We start from the raw sequence: 26,480 nt of genomic DNA on the forward strand, positions 1-26,480 counted from the left end.
TAAGAGTTTCACTTTTTGTATTCAAAACCTGAAATAAATTAACTTTGATGATATTCTAATTTTGTGAGAAGCACCTGTATATAATATGTTCCTAGCTGATTATTAACCTGCCAATGTAATTTCATTTCTAATGTAATAAAAAAGTGTTTTTAACACTACATCATTATCAATTGCTTGTCTTGATTTATGTCTGAAATAATGAAATAATCAGTAGGAAATGACAAAGACAATCAATATTCCAAAACCCTTACCACAACTTATAAATATTTCCACCTACCTTTCCTTTATTGCAAACATCGCCAACACCTACACAGGTCAACTGAAAAAAAAAGGAATGGTATAGTTTTAATATGTGTACAGCTTACTAGCTAAACTGTAGCTCCCACTTAAGATAGAAAATAAATGTTTGCCCGTTTCTGGATCTAAGTAAACATGTGATATGTTACATTAGGTAGCTATACGCCGTTTCCTCAACACAGATCAGAGATTATGCCAGTTACTTACAACTCCATCATCCTCAACTAGAGGGCAATATCCACAGTCACTCTGCTTTATAAAAAGCAGGACCTTACATATAGTATGCTATCATTTAAAAACATAAAATACCCTATCAAAATGTGGGGGGGGTTTTTTGTTTTTTTAATAGACATTTTGTCTTTTACATACCAATGCCAAGTATTTTAAGAAGACACCAGGGGCAGTTTTCCTGAAACGGCTTCAACAGCGTCTTTACATCAAGCTCCACCACTAGCATCTTTTGCTCTATACTTTCAAGTACTGAGAGCAGGTGGCTTCCTAGCCACACAAAGAATGGGCAGGTCACTTTTAACTGCTTCATGGTTTCCGAACCCCGAATCAGTAAGGGTATGTGCACACAGTCAGTAATTGGCAGCGCTTTGGATACAGCACAGGTCCGCTCCGTCCAAAGCCATGCCGGCTATTGAATGCAGGCGATTCTGCATGTGTTGTATGGGTGAGACGTATATTGCGGAGACTAACGTCTCCACAAGATACATAGACATGCTGCGGTCTGGAAAGGTGCGCCGCATGTCCGTCTCCGCAGGTGATCCGCGGGCAGCACTGGACACATAATGGACATGGGACTTTTTGAAATCCCATCCCTATGCTGTAACATCTGGATGCTGCTGAAGTACGCAGCGTTCAACCCGCACTGTTTACGGACCGTGTGCACATATCCTTAAAGGGAATCTGTCACCTTTTTTTGCCCTATTGGCTGCCGGCATAGACATCGGGGGCTTATCTACAGCATTCTGTAATGCTGTAGATAAGCCCCCGATGTAACCTGAAAGAGAAGAAAAACACGTTATATTATACTCACCGAGTTGGGCGGTCCGGTCCGGTGGGTGTTGCGGTCCGGTCCGATGCCTCCCTTCTTCATGCGATGACGCCCTCTTCTCCCGTCCTGAAATGGCTCCGGCTCCGGCGCATTGCTCTGCCCTGTTGAGGGCAGAGCAGAATTCTGCAGTGCGCAGGCGCCATACCTCTCCCGACGCCTGCGCACTGCAGGACTCTGCTCTGCCCTCAACAGGGCAGAGCAGTGCGCTTGCGCCGGAGCCATTACAGGACCGGAGAAGAGGACATCATTGCATGAAGAAGGGAGGCGTCGGACCGGACCGCCCACCTTCGTGAGTATAATATAACGTGTTTTTCTTATCTTTCAGGTTACATCGGGGGCTTATCTACAGCATTACAGAATGCTGTAGATAAGCCCCTGATGCCTATGCCGGCAGCTGAAAGGCCAAAAAAAGGGTGACAGATTCCCTTTAAAAGAAGTGACAAAAGACGGAAAGTGTGCACAGACATGTCATTTTGACATTGCTGTGCATTACCTTCATTTTATGTCCACACAGGAGTACAGATAGTACTCCTGTGTGTTTGTTCTATGTTAGATATATATTGAACAGAATATTCATATTGTCTGGTTGTAAACACCATCAAATCAAATCCCCCCAAAAAAACAAATGGTGTAATTGCATTTTTTTTTTTTTTTAGATATTTCACTGCACTTGGAATTTTTCTTGTTGAATAAAATAAAGTGTCATTCAATACTACACCTTGGTTCTGCAAAAGAAAAAAAAAATCCCTCATACTCCAAGTTATATCAAACAAATTTTACCGCTACCATGAAGTACAATATGTCAGGTAAAAAACAAATCTCAGTATCAGTGGAAATCACTGACGCGTTCCAGAGTTATTACCACATAGTGACAGTGGTCAGAACTGTAAAATTTGGCCTGGTCAGGAAGGTGAAAATTAGTTCCATCATTGAGGGGTTAATATCTTGGGGAAACCCAGCAGCAAACATTTGGGGCAAAGGGTCTATGCTCACAATTTGTGAACAGTTTTTATGGCATTGACGTAAAGTTTAACCCCTTTCTGACAACAGACGTACTATCCCGTCCACGGTACCCGGGCCAGTATGATCGGAGACGGGATAGTACGTCTAAGGCCTCTTTCACACTTCCGTTTTTTACAATCAGTCAAAATCCGCCAGGTTTTGAAAAAAACGGATCCGCAATTTTTTTTTGCGGATCCGTTTTTTTCCCCATTGACTTTCATTATTGGGGGATCTTGACAGATTGCTGTCCGTTGCATCCGTTTTTGTGCGGATCCGCCATAATGTTGTTGTCCGTCAACATCCTCAAAGATTTCCAAACGGAGCTTGCAACGTTTTTTTGGCCGGCGGATCCTCCAGACAGTGATTTAACCCCAAATTCTGTCTGGGTGCCGGACAATAAATAAAAAAACTCTCTCTCGCTCTCTCTCTCTCTGCGGTTCCTTTAAATCTCCTCATTTTGCGGATCCAGTGGCATCCATTCACATCAGTTAAGAACGGATCCGCTTGTCCGCCTTTTTGGCGGATTTTAACGGACACAAAAAACTGAAGTGTGAAAGAGGCCTAAGCGATCAGCGTCGCTCCTGGATGGGGGGGGGGGGAGCCATTAATCGTGGCCGGGTGTCAGCTGATTATCACAGTTGACACCCGGCACTATGTGTCAGGGGTGGTCACGGACCGCCCCAGGCACGTTAACCCCTGGCACACTGCGATCAAACATGATCGCAGTGTACCAGGGGATTAGGGAAGCATCGGCAGGGAGGGGGCTCCCTCCGTGCTTCCCTGAGACCCCGAAGCAGCGCGATGTACTGCGCTGTTCCAGGGTCTCCTTCTCCTTCAGGCCCCCGGATCCAAGATGGCCACGGGGGCCTGCAGGGAGGCGGCTTCCTCAGTGCCTGCAGCAAGCAGGCACGGAGGAGGCCTGTGCAGCGCCTGTCAGATCGCTGATCTGACAGAGTGCTGTCCAAACTGTCAGATCAGCAATCTGACACATTACAGTAATGTCCCCCCGGGCAATAAAGTTTAAAAAAAAAAAAAAAAAAAAGTGTAAAAATAATTTATAAAAAATCCCTAAATATATTAAAAAAAAAAAAAATATTCCCTAATAAATTCATTTTTTGGAAATTAAAAAAAAACACAATAAAAGTACACATTTATTATTGCCGCGTCTGTCACGACCCGCCCTATATAACTGTCCCACTAGTTAACCCCTTTAGTGAACCCCTTAAAAAATAAAAAACAAAGCAAAAAACAATGCTTTATCATCATACAGCCGAACAAAAAGTGCAATAACGCGTGATCAAAAAGGATATAAATAAACATGGTACCGCACATCAGGGGCTCTCCAAACGCAGCATGGCGTCTGATCTCAATTCCAGCCAATTCTGCATTGAAAAAGTCAAACGGTGCTCCTTCCCTTCCAAGCTCTGCCATGTGCCCAAACAGTGGTTTACCCCAACATATGGGGTATCAGCCTACTCAGAACAAATTGCACAACAACTTTTGGGGTTCAATTTCTCCTGTTACCATTGGGAAAATAAACTGGGGGCAAAAATATCATTTTGTGGAAAAAAAGATTTTTATGGCTCTACGTTATAAACTTCTGTGAAGCACTTGGGGGTTCAAAGTGCTCACCACACATCTAGATAAGTTCCTTGGGGGGGGGGTCTAGTTTCCAAAATAGTGTCACTTGTGGGGGGTTTCAACAGATTAGGCACATCAGAGACTCTCCAAACGCGACATGGTCTCCCGTGTATAAGAAAGACATAGCTGAACTGGAGCGGGTGCAGAGAAGAGCGACCAAGGTTATTAGGGAGCTGGGGGGTCTGCAATACCAAGACAGGTTATTACACTTGGGGTTATTTAGTTTGGAAAATCAAATCGAAGGCTTAGGGGTGATCTTATTACAATGTATAAATATATGAGGAGACAGTACAAAGACCTTTCTAATGATCTTTTTACTCTTAGACCTGTGACGGGGACAAGGGGTGTTATGATTAGGTCACAGAGGAGGATAGCCGGGAAATAAGCTAGGCAACCAGAACACCAGAAAGGTTGGCAACTTAGCGGACTGCAGACCCCTAAACCTAACAACACAACTAGAATTAGCCGTGGGACGTACCTACGATGCCCTAGACGCCTCGGCACAGCCAAAGAGTTAACTAAGCATGAAGCAAGAAAGGGGAACGCTAAACTGCCCCGGAGCAGAACCCCAAAGGAATAGATAGCCCCCAAACATATATTGCCGGTGAGACAAGATGAGACACAAACACAGGCAGAAAATAGAGTAAGCAAATGATGGGGCCCAAACTGTCTAGATAGGACAGGACAGAAAAGATACTGTCTGCAATCACGCAAAAACCCTAAAAAAATCCAACACGTCTGATATGCAAAAATACTGAGGCCAGACGACCTCTCCCCCACTAGATCAGCATTCTGTTGTGAACTGGAAGCAAAACCAAAGACACTGCTATAACAGGGGATTAGCAATACTGAACAGACTAACATAAGCTGTGGCATATGGAGCGGGGTCCAGCACCGGTCCCAGCAGGAAACAATGCTGAACCCACACAGCAAAGCAGAAAGCAGAGAAAGGCAAAACTGGATCAAATGCAAAAAAATTCTGTCACGTGTACCTGTCCTGTGTGACACGATCAGCAGGTCGGTAACTGAATCAACAAGACAAAAGGCAAGACAAAAGGGGAACACCGGGGAAACAGTTACAACGGTGGGCCCTGCAATAGGGAACGGGGACATGGAGACCTCCTGCAGTCCCCTGAGGCAGAGTCCCTGAACACTCCTAACGTTCCCTATACAGGCTCTTCACCTGTCGCCGACCAGGATACTTGAATCCCTCACTAGCCCTGCACCTATCTCTTACTAGGGAACTGGTTAGTGCGGACACTGGTCCCACCGCTGCACTAATACACATGAAGGAAAAATACACAAAACGGGGAAAACACCAAAACACTTATCTTTCTCTATTGCAGTCACCGGGCAGCAGAGTGCAGCACCAGATCAGCTTTCAGCAGTGGCTCGACACCTCAGAGCCAGCTGCTACCTTCACCATCTTTCTAGCTGCAGACACCGGGCAGCAGAGTTCAGCACCATGCTTTCAGCAGTGGCTAAACACCTCAGAGCCAGCTGCTAACTTCACCGTGGTTGGAATCCACAAAGGACCTGCTATTACCAACACCAGCTGATACACCAGGTGACCTTATATAGCAAAGGAAGCGTGGTCACCATCAGCAGAGAAACCAAAGACATGTAATAACCCCAGTGACCACCGGGGGCAAAACCCATATTAAGGCACCAAAGGCCTGAAAGGAAAAAAAAGAAAGTTTTAAATGAGGGAATCCAGAATCTGACACAGATCCAAGAATTGGACTGTGACAGATTCCAGCAAACAAATAATTTATCTGAACGATGCAGGACCAAGCAGGGGACAAGCGGACTTGCACAGGAAGAAAAAAAAAAAAAATCACCAGCAGCAACTGAGGGAAGCTTGCTCACTTAAATCTTCCCAGTCTGTAACACCTGACTTCCACTCATCGTCTTCAGGTGATGGACTTCTGTCAACCCGACCAGCTCCCCTACCCGCAACAACCACCAGAGGAAGCCCAAACTCAGAAGTCAGGTTAAGAGTGTTTACAACAAAGGGGGCATCCTCTAAGTCTGGAGGAAAGGAGGTTTCAGCATACTCACAGACATGGATTCTTTACTGTAAGAGCAGTGAGACTATGGAACTCTCTGTCATATGATGTTGCAATGCGTGATTCCCTACTAAAATTTAAGAAGGAACTCGATGCCTTTCTTGAAAAGTATAATATTACTGGGTATATACACTAGTTTCCTTAATATTGCGTTGATCCAGGGAGCTAGTCTGATTGCCGTATGTGGAGTCGGGAAGGAATATTTTTCCCCAATGTGAAGCTTAAGGTTTGCCACATGGGTTTTTTTTGCCTTCCTCTGGATCAACATGTTAGGGCAAGTTAGGATAGGATATGGGTTGAACTTGATGGACTTAACCCCTTAACGACCAGGGGTATTTTTGGTTTTACATTTTCATTTTTCCCTCCCCTTCTTTCCAGAGCCATAACTTTTTTAATTTTCCGTTTATATGGCCATGTGAGGGCTTATTTTTTGCGGGACGAGTTGTACTTTTAAATGACATCATTGGTTTTACCATATCGTGTACTCGAAAACGGGAAAAAAATTCCAAGTGCGGTGAAATTGCAAAAAAAGTGCAATCCCACACTTGTTTTTTGCTTGGCTTTTTTGTTAGGTTCACTAGATGCTAAATCTGACCTACCATTATGATTCTCCAGGTCATTACGAGTTCATAGACACCAAACATGTCTATGTCCTCTTTTATCTAAGTGGTGAAAAAAAATTCCAAAATTTGCTAAAAAAAAAAAAAAAAAAAAAAAATTTGCGCAATTTTCCGAGACCCGTTGCGTCTCCATTTTTCATGATCTGGGGTCGGGTGAGGTCTTATTTTTTCCGTGCCGGACTGACGTTTTTAATGACACCACTTTTGTGCAGATACGTTCTTTTGATCGCCCGTTATTGCATTTTAATGCAATGTCTTGGTGACCAAAAAAACGTAATTCTGGAGTTTTGAATTTTTTTTTGTCGCTACGCCGTTTAGCGATCGGGTTAATGCTTTTTTTTTTATTGATAGATCGGGCGATTCTGAACGCGGCGATACCTAATATGTGTATGTGGGATTTTTTTTTTACTGTTTTATTTTGATTGGGGCGAAAGGGGGGTGATTTGAACTTTTAGGTTTTTTTAATTTTTTTTTATTTTTAAACATTTTTTTTGTTTTAATTTTGGCATGCTTCAATAGCCTCCATAGGAGGCTAGAAGCATGCACAACCCGATTGGCTCTGCTACATATGGGCGATGAGCAGATCGCCCATATGTAGCAGATTTACTGCTGTGCTTTCAGCGCCGACCACCGGGTGGCGCTGAAAGCCTTATGCCTGGAACAACCATAGAGGTCTCATAGAGACCTCTGGTTGTCCAGGCAACGTGACGCCGACCCCCGATCACGTGACGGGGGTCGGCGATGACGTCATTTCCGGCCCGGCGGCCGGAAATTCTATTTAAATGCCTGCTGTCAGCTTTGACAGCGGCATTTAACTAGTTAATAGGCGCGGGTGGACGGCGATTCCGCTCGTGCCTATTGCGGGCACATGTCAGCTGTTCATAACAGCTGACATGTCCCGGCTTTGATTCATGACGTCCATATTCATGACCTTAATGAGCGGTACTACGTGACCGTTCCGCACAGGAAGAAGCTGACGCGCCAGGATAGAGATGCAGGGAAGTTCAGCGACGGTGTGAGGGCAAGTATGATGGGGTAGGACGGGGGAGCCCAGCCACGCATACAAGGGTGGGAGCGGAGCCACGCATACAGGGGTGTCGCTGTCTCCCATCACCCCTAGATGGGACAGTCTTGTTGCAGGAAAACAAGCCCAGTGCTCCCACTGATACAGGGAAACAAGCCCGGTGCTCCCACTCATTCTAAACCTATGGTGAGTTGAGTCACATTCACATTATAAATGTTATAATTAAATGATAAGTATGCACTACTAAACTACAACCCCGGCCATAGCCCCACCCCCGCCACACCTCCATCCCCGCCCTGCCGAGCCATGGAAGAATGGTTTTGCTTGAAGCCGGTCCCTGGCGCAAAAAAGGTTGGGGACCACTGGCGTAGTGCTTACAAACTACCTAATCAAATTTCCATGTCACTAGTCAGCAGCAGTGGTTGGTCTCCTAGCCAACAAGCTGTATACAACAGATAAGAGTCAGCAACAGGTGTGAAATTTCATAAACAGTAAACTTGAAAAGTGCTTGTACTTATAAGCTCTATCAGACGATATCCATCTATAGGGCACAGTCAGACGGACAGATTACTTGACAGCTGCATACACTCCCTGATAGAAGTTATGTCGCTTATCCATGCTATGTAAATAAAAGCTTATAATCTGACGTTAAATTCATCCATTGGTTGTATAAATTATTATTTTGAGAGCTGAAACCCTCCGAAATGTGGTTTAGGTTAAGAAAATAAATTGGCATCAATGCAGAAATATTGAACATTTAATGGACACTGAATGGTCAGATTTTGGCAAGACAAACGTTTTGTCGCCTGATCATATAATGCACCCAATCCTAGTTTACATCCTCACCTGTCCTCAGTAAATGATCGGTTAATTAGTGGGTGTGTATAAAAAGAAACCTAGCACCCCAGACCTTCACTTGAGCTCTGAAAACATGCCAAAAATCCACCCTGCGACCAAAGCCTGGATTATCAAGAGGCTGAAGACCAGATCCACTGCAGAGGTGGCTGGCACCTTTAGTGTGTCTCAGCGTCAAGTACAAAGAATTAAAAAAAGATTCGAAGAGACTGGAGATGTGTTTGACAAGCCCAGGTACGGCAGTCCCCACAAGACAGCTGCTCAGGAGGAACGTTTGTTGGTTGGAAAATCCAAAGCAAGTCCCTCTTCCACTGCAGCAGAGCTCCAACAGGCCTGGTCAACTCAAGTCCCTGTGTCAACTAGAACAGTTTGTAGGATTCTGTCTCGAAATGGCCTCCATGGTCGAATCAGTGCCCAGAAGCCAGCACTATACAAAAGGCAAATAAAAAACCGTGTGGCAGTTGCAAAGTCCCACAGCCTGAGAAACAGATGGACACTGGAAAAGTGGCAGAAGGTGGATTTCTCTGATGAATCTTCAGTAGAATTACACCACAGCTGCCGCAAATACTGCAGGAGACCTACTGGAGCCCGTATGGATCCAAAATACAGCCAGAAAACAGTTACATTTGGAGGTGGAAAGATCATGATCTGGGGTTACATTCAGTATGGGGGTGTGAAACATTTGCAAGGTTGAGGGCTATATCAATAGCCTAAAATATGATATTCCAAATCATAAAAGGGGTCAAATTCTGCAGCAGGATGGTGCTTCATCTCATACATCAATCTCTACAACAAAGTTCCTCCAGGCAAAAAAGATCAAGGTGCTCAAGGACTGGCCAGCCCAGTCACCAGACATGAACATCATTGAGCACATGTTTGGGATAGGATGAAAGAGGAAGCTTGGAAGACAAAACCAAAGAATCTAGATGAACTCTGGGAGGCATGTAAGACTGCATTCTTTGCTATTCCCGATGACTTCATTAATAAATTGTATGAATCATTGCTGAACCACATGGATGTAGTCCTTCAAGCTCATGGAAGTCACACAAAATATTAAATATGACTGATAGCACCACAACTTCATTCATCAATGTTATGCAACATATACACTCACTGGCCACTTTATTAGGTACACCTGTCCAACTGTGTGTTAAGACTTAATTTCTAATCAGCCAATCACATGGCGGCAACTCAGTGCATTTAGGCATGTAGACATGGTCAAGACAATCTCCTGCAGTTCAAACCGAGCATCAGTACGGGGAAGAAAGGTGATTTGAGTGCCTTTGAACGTGGCATGATTGTTGGTGCCAGAAGGGCTGGTCTGAGTATTTCAGAAACTGCTGATCTACTGGGATTTTCACGCACAACCATCTCTAGGGTTTACAGAGAATGGTCCGAAAAAGAAAAAAAATCCAGTGAGCGGCAGTTCTGTGGCCGGAAATGCCTTGTTGATGCCAGAGGTCAGAGGAGAATGGGCAGACTGGTTCGAGCTGATAGAAAGGCAACAGTGACTCAAATTGCCACCCGTTACAACCAAGGTAGGCAGAAGAGCATCTCTGAACGCACAGTGCGTCGAACTTTGAGGCAGATGGGCTACAGCAGCAGAAGACCACACCGGGTACCACTCCTCTCAGCTAAGAACAGGAAACTGAGGCTACAATTTGCACAAGCTCATCGAAATTGGACAGTAGAAGATTGGAAAAACGTTGCCTGGTCTGATGAGTCTCGATTTCTGCTGCGACATTCGGATGGTAGGGTCAGAATTTGGCGTAAACAACATGAAAGCATGGATCCATCCTGCCTTGTATCAACGGTTCAGCCTGGTGGTGGTGGTGTCATGGTGTGGGGAATTTTTTCTTGGCACTCTTTGGCCCCTTGGTACCAATTGAGCATCGTTGCAACGCCACAGCCTACCTGAGTATTGTTGCTGACCATGTCCATCCCTTTATGACCACAATGTACCCAACATCTGATGGCTACTTTCAGCAGGATAATGCGCCATGTCATAAAGCTCGAATCATCTCAGATTGGTTTCTTGAACATGACAATGAGTTCACTGTACTCAAATGGCCTCCTCAGTCACCAGATCTCAATCCAATAGAGCATCTTTGGGATGTGGTGGAACGGGAGATTCGCATCAGGGATGTGCAGCCGACAAATCTGCGCCAACTGTGTGATGCCATCATGTCAATATGGTCCAAAATCTCTGAGGAATGCTTCCAGCACCTTGTTGAATCTCTGCCACGAAGAATTGAGGCAGTTCTGAAGGCAAAAGGGGGTCCAACCCGTTACTAGCATGGTGTACCTAATAAAGTGGCCAGTGAGTGTATTTTAAGTTAATTATTTGTTTGAATATCACATTACTTTCTGTGGCTGACAAAACTTTTGTCTTGCCAAAATCTGACCATTCTGTGTCCATTAAATGATCAATATTTCTGCATTGATGCCAATTTATTTTCTTAACCTAAACCACATTTCGGAGAGTTTCAGGTTTCAAAATAGGTCTAAGGGGTAAGGTTTCCCTTTGTGGAGAGGGACATGCCAGCTCTGGCTTGTCAAGGTAAGGAGGCTTATTCGCCGTGCAATGCTCCTCTGGGAAAATAATATGCAAATTGCCTCTTCAGAGAAAAAGAGGAATAGAGTTCTATAGCGCCACCTGTTGGTAGTAGCGATCCTACAAGTCACAATCAACAAATAAACTAGTCTTGTAATACGACTTAGGATAAAAGCCAAATCGAGATTCTGATTTGGATTTTATTTTAAGTCATATTACAAGACTCCTTAAAGGGTTGATTGTGACGTGTAGGATTGCTACTACCAACAGGTGGCGCTATAGAGTTCTATTCCTCTGTCTCTGAAGAGGCAATTTGCATATAGCTTTCAAAAGAATAAGTTATACAACCAATGGATGAATTTAACGTCAGGTTATAAGCTTTTATTTACATAACATGGATAAGCTACATAACTTCTGTCAGGGAGTGTAGAAATACAAGCTGTCACGTTCGGGTAAGGAGAGCCGCTGGCCAGTTGGAGAGATGCGATGATCATCCAAGTAATCTGGCCAGTCAGAGAGATAGGAGGCAATGATCACCTGAGTAATACGGCCACTCAGAGGGATGGGAGTAATACAGCCAGTCAGAGGGATGGGAGGCGATGATCACCTGAGTAATACGACCAGTCAGAGGGATGGAAGGCGATGATCACCTGAGTAATACAGCCAGTTAGAGGGATGGGAGGCGATGATCACCTGAGTAATACAGCCAGTCAGAGGGATGGGAGGCGATGATCACCTTAGTAATACGGCCAGTCAGAGGCATGGGAGGCGATGATCACCTGAGTAATACGACCAGTCAGAGGGATGGGAGGCGATGATCACCTGAGTAATACAGCCAGTCAGAGGGATGGGAGGCGATGATCACCTGAGTAATACGGCCAGTCAGAGGGATGGGAGGCGATGATCAGCTGAGTAATACGGCCAGAGGGATGGGAGGCGATGATCACCTGAGTAATACGGCAAGAGGGATGGGAGGCGATGATCACCTGAGTAATACAGCCAGTCAGAGGGATGGAAGGCGATGATTACCTGAGTAATACGGCAAGAGGGATGGGAGGCGATGATCACCTGAGTAATACGGCCAGTCAGAGGGATGGGAGGCGATGATCACCTGAGTAATACGGCCAGTCAGAGGGATGGGAGGCGATGATCACCTGAGTAATACGGCCAGAGGGATGGGAGGCGATGATCACCTGAGTAATACGGCAAGAGGGATGGGAGGCGATGATCACCTGAGTAATACAGCCAGTCAGAGGGATGGAAGGCGATGATCACCTGAGTAATACGGCCACTCAGAGGGATGGGAGTAATACAGCCAGTCAGACGGATGTGAGGCGATGATCACCTGAGTAATACAGCCAGAGGGATGGGAGGCAAGTACTACCTGAATTTATTAAAATGGGGGAATTCAAAAATTGGATATCACTAGGTATACTATATGTAGATCAGATTCAGGATGCACGGGGGCTGTTGTCCTTTGAGACTCTGCAGGGGAGGTATGGGTTGCGGGAGACCAGTAGGTTTCAATATGGACAGCTGAGACATGCCTATCTGGCGCAGAGTAAAATGATGGATATGAAAATTAGTAGGGATATTCTAGTGGACTATGTCTGTGTGGCGGGAGGAACGAAAGGGGTAGTATCAGATATTTACAGGGATTTGTTACATACCTTTCTTAATAGATTTCCCATTAAAGCAAAAGAGAAATGGGAGGAGGAGTTGGGAAGGATAGAGGAGGATATATGGGAAGATGTCATGGCGTATATTCCTCAGTTGTCACTAAGCGAACCGGGTAGACTTTCACAATATTATGTACTTCACAGAGAATATAGAACTCCAGATAGGCTTTATAAGGCAGGGTTGAGACAGACTTCTGAATGTCCTAGGTGCCGGTCTGAGTGAGCGGGGATTCTGCATATGTTATGGCAATGTACGAGACTGAATACATACTGGTCGGAGGTGGGAGAAGCAATTGGGAAATCGTATAGATGTACAATCACATGGGATCCTGTGGTATGCATTTTGGGGTATGTAGAGGAGATCCGAGTTCCAAATCATCATAAACTGGCCATAGCTAGATTATTGTATGTTGCACGTAAATTGATTGCCAGACATTGGTTGAGTGGGGAGCCGCCGACTCTGCGGGAATTTTATAGACAGTCTGATGTAGTGATTAAAATGGAAAAGGATATTTATAAGAAAAGGAAAAGTGTGAAATCTTTTGAATCACTTTGGAAACCATGGGTGGAGAGAAACTGATTCCGGAGGGATGCTGTTTTAACGTGTAAGCAATGGGTGTTAATGTCTCATTATCGTTTATAGAGGATTTAAGGGAGGGAGGGAGGAGGGAGGGAACTGGGGGATTGGTTTTAAAATGTTTGTAAACAGGTCTATGCGCCTTTTTTGTTCCTTTTTTTTGGACACAATTGTGTGCAATGTCAATTTGAATCCTGTTAATAAAAATTATCTGATTTAAAAAAAAAAAGAGGGATGGAGGCGATGATCACCTGAGTAATACGGCCAGTCAGAGGGATGGGAGGCGATGATCACCTGAGTAATACGGCCAGTCAGAGGGATGGGAGGCGATGATCACCTTAGTAATACGGCCAGTCAGAGGGATGGGAGGCGATGATCACCTGAGTAATACAGCCAGTCAGAGGGATGGGAGGCGAAGATCACCTGAGTAATACGGCCACTCAGAGGGATGGGAGTAATACAGCCAGTCAGAGGGATGGGAAGCGATGATCACCTGAATAATACGGCCACTCAGAGGGATGGGAGTGTACAGCCAGTCAGAGGGATGGGAGGCGATGATCACCTGAGTAATACGACCAGTCAGAGGGATGGGAGGCGATGATCACCTGAGTAATACAGCCAGTCAGAGGGATGGGAGGCGATGATCACCTGAGTAATACAGCCAGTCAGAGGGATGGGAGGCGATGATCACCTGAGTAATACAGCCAGTCAGAGGGATGGGAGGCGATGATCACCTGAGTAATACAGCCAGTCAGAGGGATGGGAGGCGATGATCACCTTAGTAATACGGCCAGTCAGAGGGATGGGAGGCGATGATCAGCTTAGTAATACAGCCAGTCAGAGGGATGGGAGGCGATGATCAGCTTAGTAATACGGCCAGTCAGAGGGATGGGAGGCGATGATCACCTGAGTAATACAGCCAGTCAGAGGGATGGGAGGCGATGATCACCTGAGTAATACGGCCAGTCAGAGGGATGGGAGGCGATGATCACCTGAGTAATACAGCCAGTCAGAGGGATGGAAGGCGATGATCACTTTAGTAATACGGCCAGTCAGAGGGATGGAAGGCGATGATCACCTGAGTAATACGCCAGAGGGATGGGAGGCGATGATCACCTTGGTAATACAGCCAATCAGAGTGATGGGAGGCGATGATCACCTGAGTAATACGGCCAGTCAGAGGGATGGGAGGCGATGATCACCTGAGTAATACGGCAAGTCAGAGGGATGGAAGGCGATGATCACCTGAGTAATACAGCCAGTCAGAGGGATGGAAGGCGATGATCACCTTAGTAATACGGCCAGTCGGAGGGATGGGAGGCGATGATCACCTGAGTAATACACCAGAGGGATGGGAGGCGATGATCACCTTGGTAATACAGCCAATCAGAGGGATGGGAGGCGATGATCACCTGAGTAATACAGCCAGTCAGAGGGATGGGAGGCGATGATCACCTGAGTAATACGGCCAGTCAGAGGGATGGGAGGCGATGATCACCTGAGTAATACGGCCAGTCAGAGGGATGGGAGGCGATGATCACCTTAGTAATACAGCCAGTCGGAGGGATGGGAGGCGATGATCACCTGAGTAATACACCAGAGGGATGGGAGGCGATGATCACCTTGGTAATACAGCCAATCAGAGGGATGGGAGGCGATGATCACCTGAGTAATACAGCCAGTCAGAGGGATGGGAGGCGATGATCACCTGAGTAATACGGCCAGTCAGAGGGATGGGAGGCGATGATCACCTGAGTAATACGGCCAGTCAGAGGGATGGGAGGCGATGATCACCTGAGTAATACGGCCAGTCAGAGGGATGGGAGGTGATAATCACCTGAGTAATACGGCCAGACAGAGGGATGGAAGGCGATGATCACCTGAGTAATACAGCCAGTCAGAGGGATGGAAGGCGATGATCACCTTAGTAATACGGCCAGTCAGAGGGATGGGAGGCGATGATCACATGAGTAATACGGCCAGTCAGAGGGATGGGAGGCGATGATCACATGAGTAATACGGCCACTCAGAGGGATGGGAGGCGATGATCACCTGAGTAATACAGCCAGTCAGAGGGATGGAAGGCGATGATCACCTTAGTAATACAGCCAGACAGAGGGATGGGAGGCGATGATCACCTTGGTAATACAGCCAATCAGGGGGATGGGAGGCGATGATCACCTGAGTTATACGGCCAGTCAGAGGGATGGGAGGCAATGATCACCTGATTAATACGGCCAGTCAGAGGGATGGGAGGCGATGATCACATGAGTAATACGGCCAGAGGGATCGGAGGCGATGATCACCTGAGTAATACAGCCAGTCAGAGGGATGGGAAGCGATGATCACCTGAATAATACGGCCACTCAGAGGGATGGGAGTGTACAGCCAGTCAGAGGGATGGGAGGCGATGATCACCTGAGTAATACGACCAGTCAGAGGGATGGGAGGCGATGATCACCTGAGTAATACAGCCAGTCAGAGGGATGGGAGGCGATGATCACCTGAGTAATACAGCCAGTCAGAGGGATGGGAGGCGATGATCACCTGAGTAATACAGCCAGTCAGAGGGATGGGAGGCGATGATCACCTGAGTAATACAGCCAGTCAGAGGGATGGGAGGCGATGATCACCTTAGTAATACGGCCAGTCAGAGGGATGGGAGGCGATGATCAGCTTAGTAATACAGCCAGTCAGAGGGATGGGAGGCGATGATCACCTTAGTAATACGGCCAGTCAGAGGGATGGGAGGCGATGATCACCTGAGTAATACAGCCAGTCAGAGGGATGGGAGGCGATGATCACCTGAGTAATACGGCCAGTCAGAGGGATGGGAGGCGATGATCACCTGAGTAATACAGCCAGTCAGAGGGATGGAAGGCGATGATCACTTTAGTAATACGGCCAGTCAGAGGGATGGAAGGCGATGATCACCTGAGTAATACGCCAGAGGGATGGGAGGCGATGATCACCTTGGTAATACAGCCAATCAGAGTGATGGGAGGCGATGATCACCTGAGTAATACGGCCAGTCAGAGGGATGGGAGGCGATGATCACCTGAGTAATACGGCAAGTCAGAGGGATGGAAGGCGATGATCACCTGAGTAATACAGCCAGTCAGAGGGATGGAAGGCGATGATCACCTTAGTAATACGGCCAGTCGGAGGGATGGGAGGCGATGATCACCTGAGTAATACACCAGAGGGATGGGAGGCGATGATCACCTTGGTAATACAGCCAATCAGAGGGATGGGAGGCGATGATCACCTGAGTAATACAGCCAGTCAGAGGGATGGGAGGCGATGATCACCTGAGTAATACGGCCAGTCAGAGGGATGGGAGGCGATGATCACCTGAGTAATACGACCAGTCAGAGGGATGGGAGGCGATGATCACCTGAGTAATACAGCCAGTCAGAGGGATGGGAGGCGATGATCACCTGAGTAATACAGCCAGTCAGAGGGATGGGAGGCGATGATCACCTGAGTAATACAGCCAGTCAGAGGGATGGGAGGCGATGATCACCTGAGTAATACAGCCAGTCAGAGGGATGGGAGGCGATGATCACCTTAGTAATACGGCCAGTCAGAGGGATGGGAGGCGATGATCAGCTTAGTAATACAGCCAGTCAGAGGGATGGGAGGCGATGATCACCTTAGTAATACGGCCAGTCAGAGGGATGGGAGGCGATGATCACCTGAGTAATACAGCCAGTCAGAGGGATGGGAGGCGATGATCACCTGAGTAATACGGCCAGTCAGAGGGATGGGAGGCGATGATCACCTGAGTAATACAGCCAGTCAGAGGGATGGAAGGCGATGATCACTTTAGTAATACGGCCAGTCAGAGGGATGGAAGGCGATGATCACCTGAGTAATACGCCAGAGGGATGGGAGGCGATGATCACCTTGGTAATACAGCCAATCAGAGTGATGGGAGGCGATGATCACCTGAGTAATACGGCCAGTCAGAGGGATGGGAGGCGATGATCACCTTGGTAATACAGCCAATCAGAGGGATGGGAGGCGATGATCACCTGAGTAATACGACCAGTCAGAGGGATGGGAGGCGATGATCACCTGAGTAATACAGCCAGTCAGAGGGATGGGAGGCGATGATCACCTGAGTAATACAGCCAGTCAGAGGGATGGGAGGCGATGATCACCTGAGTAATACAGCCAGTCAGAGGGATGGGAGGCGATGATCACCTGAGTAATACAGCCAGTCAGAGGGATGGGAGGCGATGATCACCTTAGTAATACGGCCAGTCAGAGGGATGGGAGGCGATGATCAGCTTAGTAATACAGCCAGTCAGAGGGATGGGAGGCGATGATCACCTTAGTAATACGGCCAGTCAGAGGGATGGGAGGCGATGATCACCTGAGTAATACAGCCAGTCAGAGGGATGGGAGGCGATGATCACCTGAGTAATACGGCCAGTCAGAGGGATGGGAGGCGATGATCACCTGAGTAATACAGCCAGTCAGAGGGATGGAAGGCGATGATCACTTTAGTAATACGGCCAGTCAGAGGGATGGAAGGCGATGATCACCTGAGTAATACGCCAGAGGGATGGGAGGCGATGATCACCTTGGTAATACAGCCAATCAGAGTGATGGGAGGCGATGATCACCTGAGTAATACGGCCAGTCAGAGGGATGGGAGGCGATGATCACCTGAGTAATACGGCAAGTCAGAGGGATGGAAGGCGATGATCACCTGAGTAATACAGCCAGTCAGAGGGATGGAAGGCGATGATCACCTTAGTAATACGGCCAGTCGGAGGGATGGGAGGCGATGATCACCTGAGTAATACACCAGAGGGATGGGAGGCGATGATCACCTTGGTAATACAGCCAATCAGAGGGATGGGAGGCGATGATCACCTGAGTAATACAGCCAGTCAGAGGGATGGGAGGCGATGATCACCTGAGTAATACGGCCAGTCAGAGGGATGGGAGGCGATGATCACCTGAGTAATACGGCCAGTCAGAGGGATGGGAGGCGATGATCACCTTAGTAATACAGCCAGTCGGAGGGATGGGAGGCGATGATCACCTGAGTAATACACCAGAGGGATGGGAGGCGATGATCACCTTGGTAATACAGCCAATCAGAGGGATGGGAGGCGATGATCACCTGAGTAATACAGCCAGTCAGAGGGATGGGAGGCGATGATCACCTGAGTAATACGGCCAGTCAGAGGGATGGGAGGCGATGATCACCTGAGTAATACGGCCAGTCAGAGGGATGGGAGGCGATGATCACCTGAGTAATACGGCCAGTCAGAGGGATGGGAGGTGATAATCACCTGAGTAATACGGCCAGACAGAGGGATGGAAGGCGATGATCACCTGAGTAATACAGCCAGTCAGAGGGATGGAAGGCGATGATCACCTTAGTAATACGGCCAGTCAGAGGGATGGGAGGCGATGATCACATGAGTAATACGGCCAGTCAGAGGGATGGGAGGCGATGATCACATGAGTAATACGGCCACTCAGAGGGATGGGAGGCGATGATCACCTGAGTAATACAGCCAGTCAGAGGGATGGAAGGCGATGATCACCTTAGTAATACAGCCAGACAGAGGGATGGGAGGCGATGATCACCTTGGTAATACAGCCAATCAGGGGGATGGGAGGCGATGATCACCTGAGTTATACGGCCAGTCAGAGGGATGGGAGGCAATGATCACCTGATTAATACGGCCAGTCAGAGGGATGGGAGGCGATGATCACATGAGTAATACGGCCAGAGGGATCGGAGGCGATGATCACCTGAGTAATACAGCCAGTCAGAGGGATGGGAGGCGATGATCACCTGAGTAATACGGCCACTCAGAGGGATGGGAGGCAATGATCACCTGAGTAATACAGCCAGTCAGAGGGATGGGAGGCGATGATCACCTGAGTAATACGGCCAGTCAGAGGGATGGGAGGCGATGATCACCTGAGTAATACAGCCAGTCAGAGGGATGGGAGGCGATGATCACCTGATTAATACGGCCAGTCAGAGGGATGGGAGGCGATGATCACGAGTAATACGGCCAGTCAGAGGGATGGGAGGCGATGATCACATGAGTAATACGGCCAGTCAGAGGGATGGGAGGCGATGATCACGAGTAATACGGCCAGTCAGAGGGATGGGAGGCAATGATCACCTGAGTAATACAGCCAATCAGAGGGATGGGAGGCGATGATCACCCGAGTAATACGGCCACTCAGAGGGATGGGAGGCAATGATCACCTGAGTAATACAGCCAGTCAGAGGGATGGGAGGCGATGATCACCTGAGTAATACGGCCAGTCAGAGGGATGGGAGGCGATGATCACCTGAGTAATACAGCCAGTCAGAGGGATGGGAGGCGATGATCACCTGATTAATACGGCCAGTCAGAGGGATGGGAGGCGATGATCACGAGTAATACGGCCAGTCAGAGGGATGGGAGGCGATGATCACATGAGTAATACGGCCAGTCAGAGGGATGGGAGGCAATGATCACCTGAGTAATACAGCCAATCAGAGGGATGGGAGGCGATGATCACATGAGTAATACGGCCAGTCAGAGGGATGGGAGGCAATGATCACCTGAGTAATACAGCCAATCAGAGGGATGGGAGGCGATGATCACCTGAGTAATACGGCCACTCAGAGGGATGGGAGGCAATGATCACCTGAGTAATACAGCCAGTCAGAGGGATGGGAGGCGATGATCACCTGAGTAATACGGCCAGTCAGAGGGATGGGAGGCGATGATCACCTGAGTAATACAGCCAGTCAGAGGGATGGGAGGCGATGATCACCTGATTAATACGGCCAGTCAGAGGGATGGGAGGCGATGATCACGAGTAATACGGCCAGTCAGAGGGATGGGAGGCGATGATCGCATGAGTAATACGGCCAGTCAGAGGGATGGGAGGCGATGATCACGAGTAATACGGCCAGTCAGAGGGATGGGAGGCAATGATCACCTGAGTAATACAGCCAATCAGAGGGATGGGAGGCGATGATCACCCGAGTAATACGGCCACTCAGAGGGATGGGAGGCGATGATCACGAGTAATACGGTCAGTCAGAGGGATGGGAGGCGATGATCACATGAGTAATACGGCCAGTCAGACCGCATCCTGAAGATGATAATAATGAGCCCCATGGCTGCTTGACAGCTTTCTGCCTATGCACAGTGCAGCCAGATACTGTCAATGCATTCTAGCCACTTATTTGGGGTCACTTATATTAGAGACAACCACCTGACAACGCTTTTCCCGCCATGATTCAGCGCAGATAGCGGGCTCACCATGCCGGTGCAGCAGCGGCTCAGCCAGGGCTTGCTCTGCTCGTTCTTGTACACGTGCAGCCTCCCGCTGGTGTCTCCCAGGACCAACTCATTCAGCTGCAGAGAGAAAACCAGACAGTGACAAGCGCTCGGATCCGTCACCCCATAGTCTGCCGAACAGTCCCCGAATTACCGAATCGTTATCCGCATCACCGAGACACAAGGCGTGCGGGAAGAGCGACCCGCTGAACTCCAGCACTGCGCGCTGCACGTAGCTCAGAGACCGCATCCCTGACTCCCGTCTACCAATGTTTACAGCGCCGGCCGCAACTTCTGATGACGTCACGCCGGAGGAGCACGTGACCAAGTCTCAGCTTGGAGGCCGAGGTGCTGGCAGTGGAGTGTGAGATGTCAGCTCTGCCTGCCAGCTCTGTAGGGAGAGTCCCAGCCTGACACGTGCGCCTTGCCTAGATACTTAGAGGGCCCTCCGCACCTGCATGTGTTATCATCATGGAGTCGTTTGTGAATCTCACTCCTTTGTCTTCGCAGTGAGCATGTAACAAAGTGCAGGATCTGTAGTATCCATGGGTGGGCACCTGCCATTCATACGTAAGCAGCCTCTATGCTCCTGATTAATGGCCTGTTTCACACATCCGTTTATGTCCATCAGTCAAAATCCGCCGTTTTGCGAAAAAAACGGATCCGCTATTTTTCTTGGCGGATCCGTTTTTTTTCCCATTGAGTTGCATTACCGGCGGATCTTGACGGACGGCCATCCGTTGGATCCGTTTTTTTGCGGATCCGCCAAAATTTTGCCGTCCGCCGACATGCCTGAACGGACCATGCAACGTTTTTTCGGGCGGCAGGATCCACACTGCACATGCCCGAAGGACTTCACTCAGCCTGAAATTTAACCCTAAAGTCTGTTCTGGCGCCTGGAAAAAAAAAAATCTCTCGACTGCGGTTCCTTTAAAATTCTTCATTCATCGGATCCGTCAAAAAAACGGTCCGGTGGCTTCAGTTACCAACGGATCTGCTTTCCGCCATTTTGGCGGATTTTAATTTTAACAGACACAAAAAAACTGAAGTGTGAAACAGGCCTAATAGACCCTAATGGCTGACTTCACGTCTGCTTTTACTATCCATGTGGTTTTCGGTTGGCTGTCTGTGCTATGCATGTGTGGCATACTGCAATAGAATGCAGAAGAGAAATGGCAGATTTTTATGTGTTAAATATGTGCAAAGATAGAGATATCCATCACATATATAATTTGTACCTTGCATGTGTAGCTTACTGTACACTTATCCTCTTAATAAATGCTTTTGGTAACCAGCCAAGGTAAAGCGGACAGCTGTGTGCTGCTAGTATCAGGCTAGGAAGGGCGCTGGTTATTGGGCCTTTTCCACCCTAAAAATACCATCCCGCGGCCACTCCAGAAGTGGCGAATCACATGAGATGCAACAATTCTGGAGCTTTGCCTTGGCTCTTCCTTATGCCCTGCTGCGCTGACAATCAGGGTATTGGTGCTTGAGGTTGATGACAGCTAGTATAGTATACTTGTATAGTATAGTTCCTAGTATAGGAGGTACTCATTCTTGAACGTTACCAACAATCCTATCTAAAATTCTAAATTAAACAGTGCAAATTTTCCTTAATTCAAAAGTGCTGTACTCTGTAACACGTTTCTTTATCATTTTTCTCTCTTCTAGACGCAAGATGCTGACCGCAAGTACCTGGCCCATCACCTGTCATGTTCAATTCTTTATTCTTAATTCTCTATCAAAACATTCCTAATTCTTTGTAAAAGCCGTTTCTCAATTACTAATACTCTTATAAAACACACTATCAAATACTTTACAGTAAATCATTCAAAGATTCTCGTAAGTGCTGGACACCGCCCCCAGCCGGGATTTTCTTGCAGTGTCCTTTGAGGTAGACATCATCTTCGCAGTGTCCTTATGTAAAATCTTGACATCATCTTCGCAAAGTGTCTTTTATGTGAAACCCAAGAGAGGGCGCCTAAAGAGGCGCAAACTATTTACAAGAGAGTTTGTGATGCACTCCAAGTTCATGATCACTGTAGTTCAAATGGGAGGACGCTGCCAATCAAAAACTAGGCAACAACTGGAAAGAGCATGATAAACAAAAATAAGGCACAACTTTTGCAACAAACCTTCCTGGGTAACAAGAGTTACTTTTTTATTGACTAATTGTGATCCCCTCCTGGGATTCTGGAAGCTGATGGGGAACCGCTACCAGATGTGGTATCTTCATCTTGATTCTGGTTTCTGGTTAAACGCATGTATTCTGCTTCCCACAGGGAGAGATAGGGACTGGTCGGGGTAATCGAAAGGGCCCTAGAAACGTCCACTGCCTGCGGTGATGGCACATCCGCTGCCAGCACTGTTGCTGCTGTTGGCAATTCTGCCGGCGCCGTCACTAATTCCTCTGGATCTGACTCCTCAGTGTCCATTGGGACTTCACTCAATGGGGCTGCAGTCGGGAATCGTCGGCTGAGGTCAACTGGGCCATTCCTATCCAGGGGTTCCGCTCCCAAAGCTAGGGTCAAACCCGGGGCAGTATTCGTACCTGGCGTTTCCAGACGCGGTTCCGGTACCGGGTGGTAGATGGCAGCAGCTGCAACTCCCGGGGTGACTGGTGGGACGGGCCGCAGTTGGATTCGGGCTGGGGTCATCGGTGGAGGTCGGTACAGCCGCGCCCGGTCCAGGCGGGGGCGCGGTCCCGGCCCTCCGTTCTGCTCCAGAGCCCTCATATATCTCCTCCGGATGGGACTCACCCAATGGAAACATCAGTTGTAAGGTGGTGGTGGCCGCTGCATAGGATGGATCAGCAGTCGCAGCCTCCGCAGGGGCGGCCTGGGAGCGAGTGGCCTCTCCTCCCCTTGCTCTTCTGAATTCTCCCCTCTTTTCATCAAGGCGTTCTGGCGTTCTTCTTCCTGCCTCGGCCCCTTTCCCGCCACTGGCTTCTTCTGCCCCTCCTTCCGGGGGCGGCGTCTTCTTCCAGCGCCTCCATACCAAGCCAGTATACGAACACCTCGGGGGGTGGGCCATGTAGCTGTCACGTAGTAATTCAGGCAGGGGAGGACCACGACTCTTCGCGGTCTTTTCCTAGGACCTCCTATCTCTTCACGCCCTTCTCCGCGCCAGCGGCCATTTCTAATGTCCATTTTACAGTCCATCAAATCAGGTCTTCTGCACATTTTCAAAAGTATAAAGTCCAATAAATCTCAGGCACACAGAACCCGATGGCATCGGGTCTTGTCATCCTGTTGCAACAAGACAATAACCTCGGAAAGACAGTTTTCAATTACATTTGTACCAAGAGTCATCATGGGATTACATTCACGTCCATCAATATCAACAACTATCAGACCATGAGAATTTAGTTCTACCCGACCCACTTTAACAGTAATTTCTTTGCATCCAATCTGCGGCAAAGACTGACCATTACTGGCAACTACTGTCAGTTTATCAGTTGGGCTACGGGTAAGTTCAGAATCAGCAAAATACCTCTTGTAAAGAATGTACGGCATAGTGGTCACCTGGGAGCCAGTGTCCAGCAAAGCCTTCATGGGGATGCCGTCAATTACCACTGGAAGGATTGGTCTCCCTCAAACATACTTGGCTCTCCAGTTCCTTGGGCCTGGGGATCCTACTCCTGGGGGTTGGCCCTCTGCCCCAGGGGTTGCTCGTTTAAAGGACAAAATCTGGCAAGATGACCTGCCTTGTAGCAGTGACGACAGATGGGACGTCCGTCCTGGTCATAGCGATCGTTGTTCCTTCCTCGAAGTGACGGGGCGCTCCTCCTCCGGAGCCACGGGACATCCTCTGGACAGGAAGCCAGCTGGATCTTTTCTTTGGAGGACACCTGCAGGGACTGCACGGTTTTAGTAAGTGCAGCCATTCCTTTGGTCAACTCCTGGACCTGAAGACGCAGCTCCTCAGTTGGATATTTATCCAGAGTTTGTGCATCAGTCTCCACAGGGATGGAAGGAAAAGGTGTTGCTTCCTGATGGTAGGTGATCGCTGGGCGCCTAGGGGGCGCTGGACGGCAGTCAGTGGATTCCTGCAGTACCCGAATAGCCCTGTCCTTAAAATCAGCAAAGTCTAGATCAGGGTTTTGCAGGGTTATGATACGCAACTGTCCTCTGTGGGTACTGGATAGGAGTCCTTCAGTGAACTGCTCCTTTAACAGTTTATCTTCCTCTTTCACACTGTCAGGATCAACTTGCTTAAGTGCTCACAGCGCCTCCTGCAGGTTGAGAGCATAGTCCCTGATACTGTCCTGCGCCTTCTGTTTACAGCCAAAGAACCTCATCTTGATTTCAGCTGCAGTGCGTGTGTCAAAGGTGCTTCTCAGCTTGGCCAGGATCTTTGCAACAGTCTCTTTATCAGTGTCCTACCAGGCTTTCACCTCTCTGTGCTGCACCCGTTAGCTGTCCAATCAGGATATTCACTTTATGGCTCTCAGACAGAGGGTAGACTTTAAACAAACGGCACAGTCTCTCTTTAACCCCTTCATGACCCAGCCTATTTTGACCTTAATGACCTGGCCATTTTTTGCAATTCTGACCAGTGTCCATTTATGAGGTAATAACTCAGGAACACTTCAAAGGATCCTAGCGATTCTGAGATTGTTTTTTCATGACATATTGGGCTTCATGTTAGTGGTAAATTTAGGTCGATAATTTTTGCGTTAATTTGTGAAAAAATCAGAAATTTGGTAAAAATTTAGAAAATTTCGCAATTTTCACATTTTGAATTTTTATTCTGTTAAACCAGAAAGTTATGTGACACAAAGTGGTTACTAAATAACATTTCCCACATGTCTACTTTACATCAGCACAATTTTGGAAACAAATTTTTTTTTTTGTTAGGAAGTTATAAGGGTTAAAAGTTGACCAGCGATTTCTCATTTTTACAACAAAATTTACAAAACCATTTTTTTTAGGGACCACCTCACATTTGAAGTCACTTTGAGGGGTCTATATGGCAGAAAATACCCATTCTAAAAACTGCACCCCTCAAGCTACTTAAAACTACATTCTAGAAGATTATTAACCCTTCAGATGTTTCACAGGAACTAAAGCAACGTGGAAAGAAAAAAATGAACATTTTAATTTTTACAACAAAAATTTTCTTTTAGCATCAATTTTTTCATTTTCACATGGGCAACAGGATAAAATGGATCCTAAAATTTATTGGACAATTTCTCCTGAGTACACCAATACCTCATATGTGATCATAAACCACTGTTTGGGCGCACGGCAGGGCTCAGAAGGGAAGGAGCGCCATTTGACTTTTGAATGGAAAACATGCTGGAATATTTAGTGGACACCATGTCGCGTTTGGAGAGCCCCTGTGTGCCTAAACATTGGAGCTCCCCCACAAGTGACCCCATTTTGGAAACTAGACCCCCCCAAGGAACTTATCTACATGCATAGTGATCACTTTGAATCCCCAGGTGCTTCACAAATTGATTGGTAAAAAAAAAAGTACTTTTTTTCACACATTTTCTTTTAGCCTCAGTTTTTTCATTTTCACATGGGCAACAGGATAAAATGGATCCTAAAATTTGTTGGGCAATTTCTCCTGAATACATCGATACCTCATATGTCGTCATAAACCACTGTTTGGGCGCCCGACAGGGTCCGTAAGTGAAGGAGCGCTATTTGACTTTATGAATGGAAAATTAGCTCCAATCGTTATCGGACACCATGTCGCGTTTGGAGAGCCCCTGTGTGCCTAAACAGAGAAAACCCCCACAAGTGACCTCATTTTGGAAACTAGACCCCTTATGG

At 47.5% G+C, this 26,480-nt stretch overlaps 1 protein-coding gene and 1 long non-coding RNA gene across 2 annotated transcripts in view; one reads left to right on the forward strand and one right to left on the reverse strand.

Moving 5' to 3' along the window:
- Positions 1–21,009, reverse strand: part of ITFG2 (integrin alpha FG-GAP repeat containing 2) — a 90,302-nt gene extending 69,293 nt beyond the window's left edge. Inside the window, exons 1-3 of the mRNA XM_073568548.1 lie at positions 20,852–21,009; positions 20,680–20,775; positions 278–319 (exon numbers count right to left, since the gene is read on the reverse strand). Coding sequence (XP_073424649.1) covers positions 278–319; positions 20,680–20,775; positions 20,852–20,947 — 234 coding nt within the window. The 5' untranslated portion in view covers positions 20,948–21,009. The remainder of the gene's footprint in view (positions 1–277; positions 320–20,679; positions 20,776–20,851) is intronic.
- Positions 21,010–21,128: 119 nt separating this feature from the next.
- Positions 21,129–23,103, forward strand: LOC141084145 (uncharacterized). The gene is made up of 2 exons (XR_012230942.1): positions 21,129–21,267; positions 22,369–23,103. It is a non-coding gene; the product is annotated as an uncharacterized lncRNA (long non-coding RNA).
- The last annotated feature ends 3,377 nt before the right edge of the window (positions 23,104–26,480 follow it).

The sequence above is a fragment of the Dendrobates tinctorius genome, unplaced genomic scaffold (genome assembly GCF_039654945.1).
Source record: "Dendrobates tinctorius isolate UK_male_01 unplaced genomic scaffold, ASM3965494v1 ptg000001l, whole genome shotgun sequence".
NCBI classification, from domain to species: Eukaryota; Metazoa; Chordata; class Amphibia; order Anura; family Dendrobatidae; genus Dendrobates; species Dendrobates tinctorius.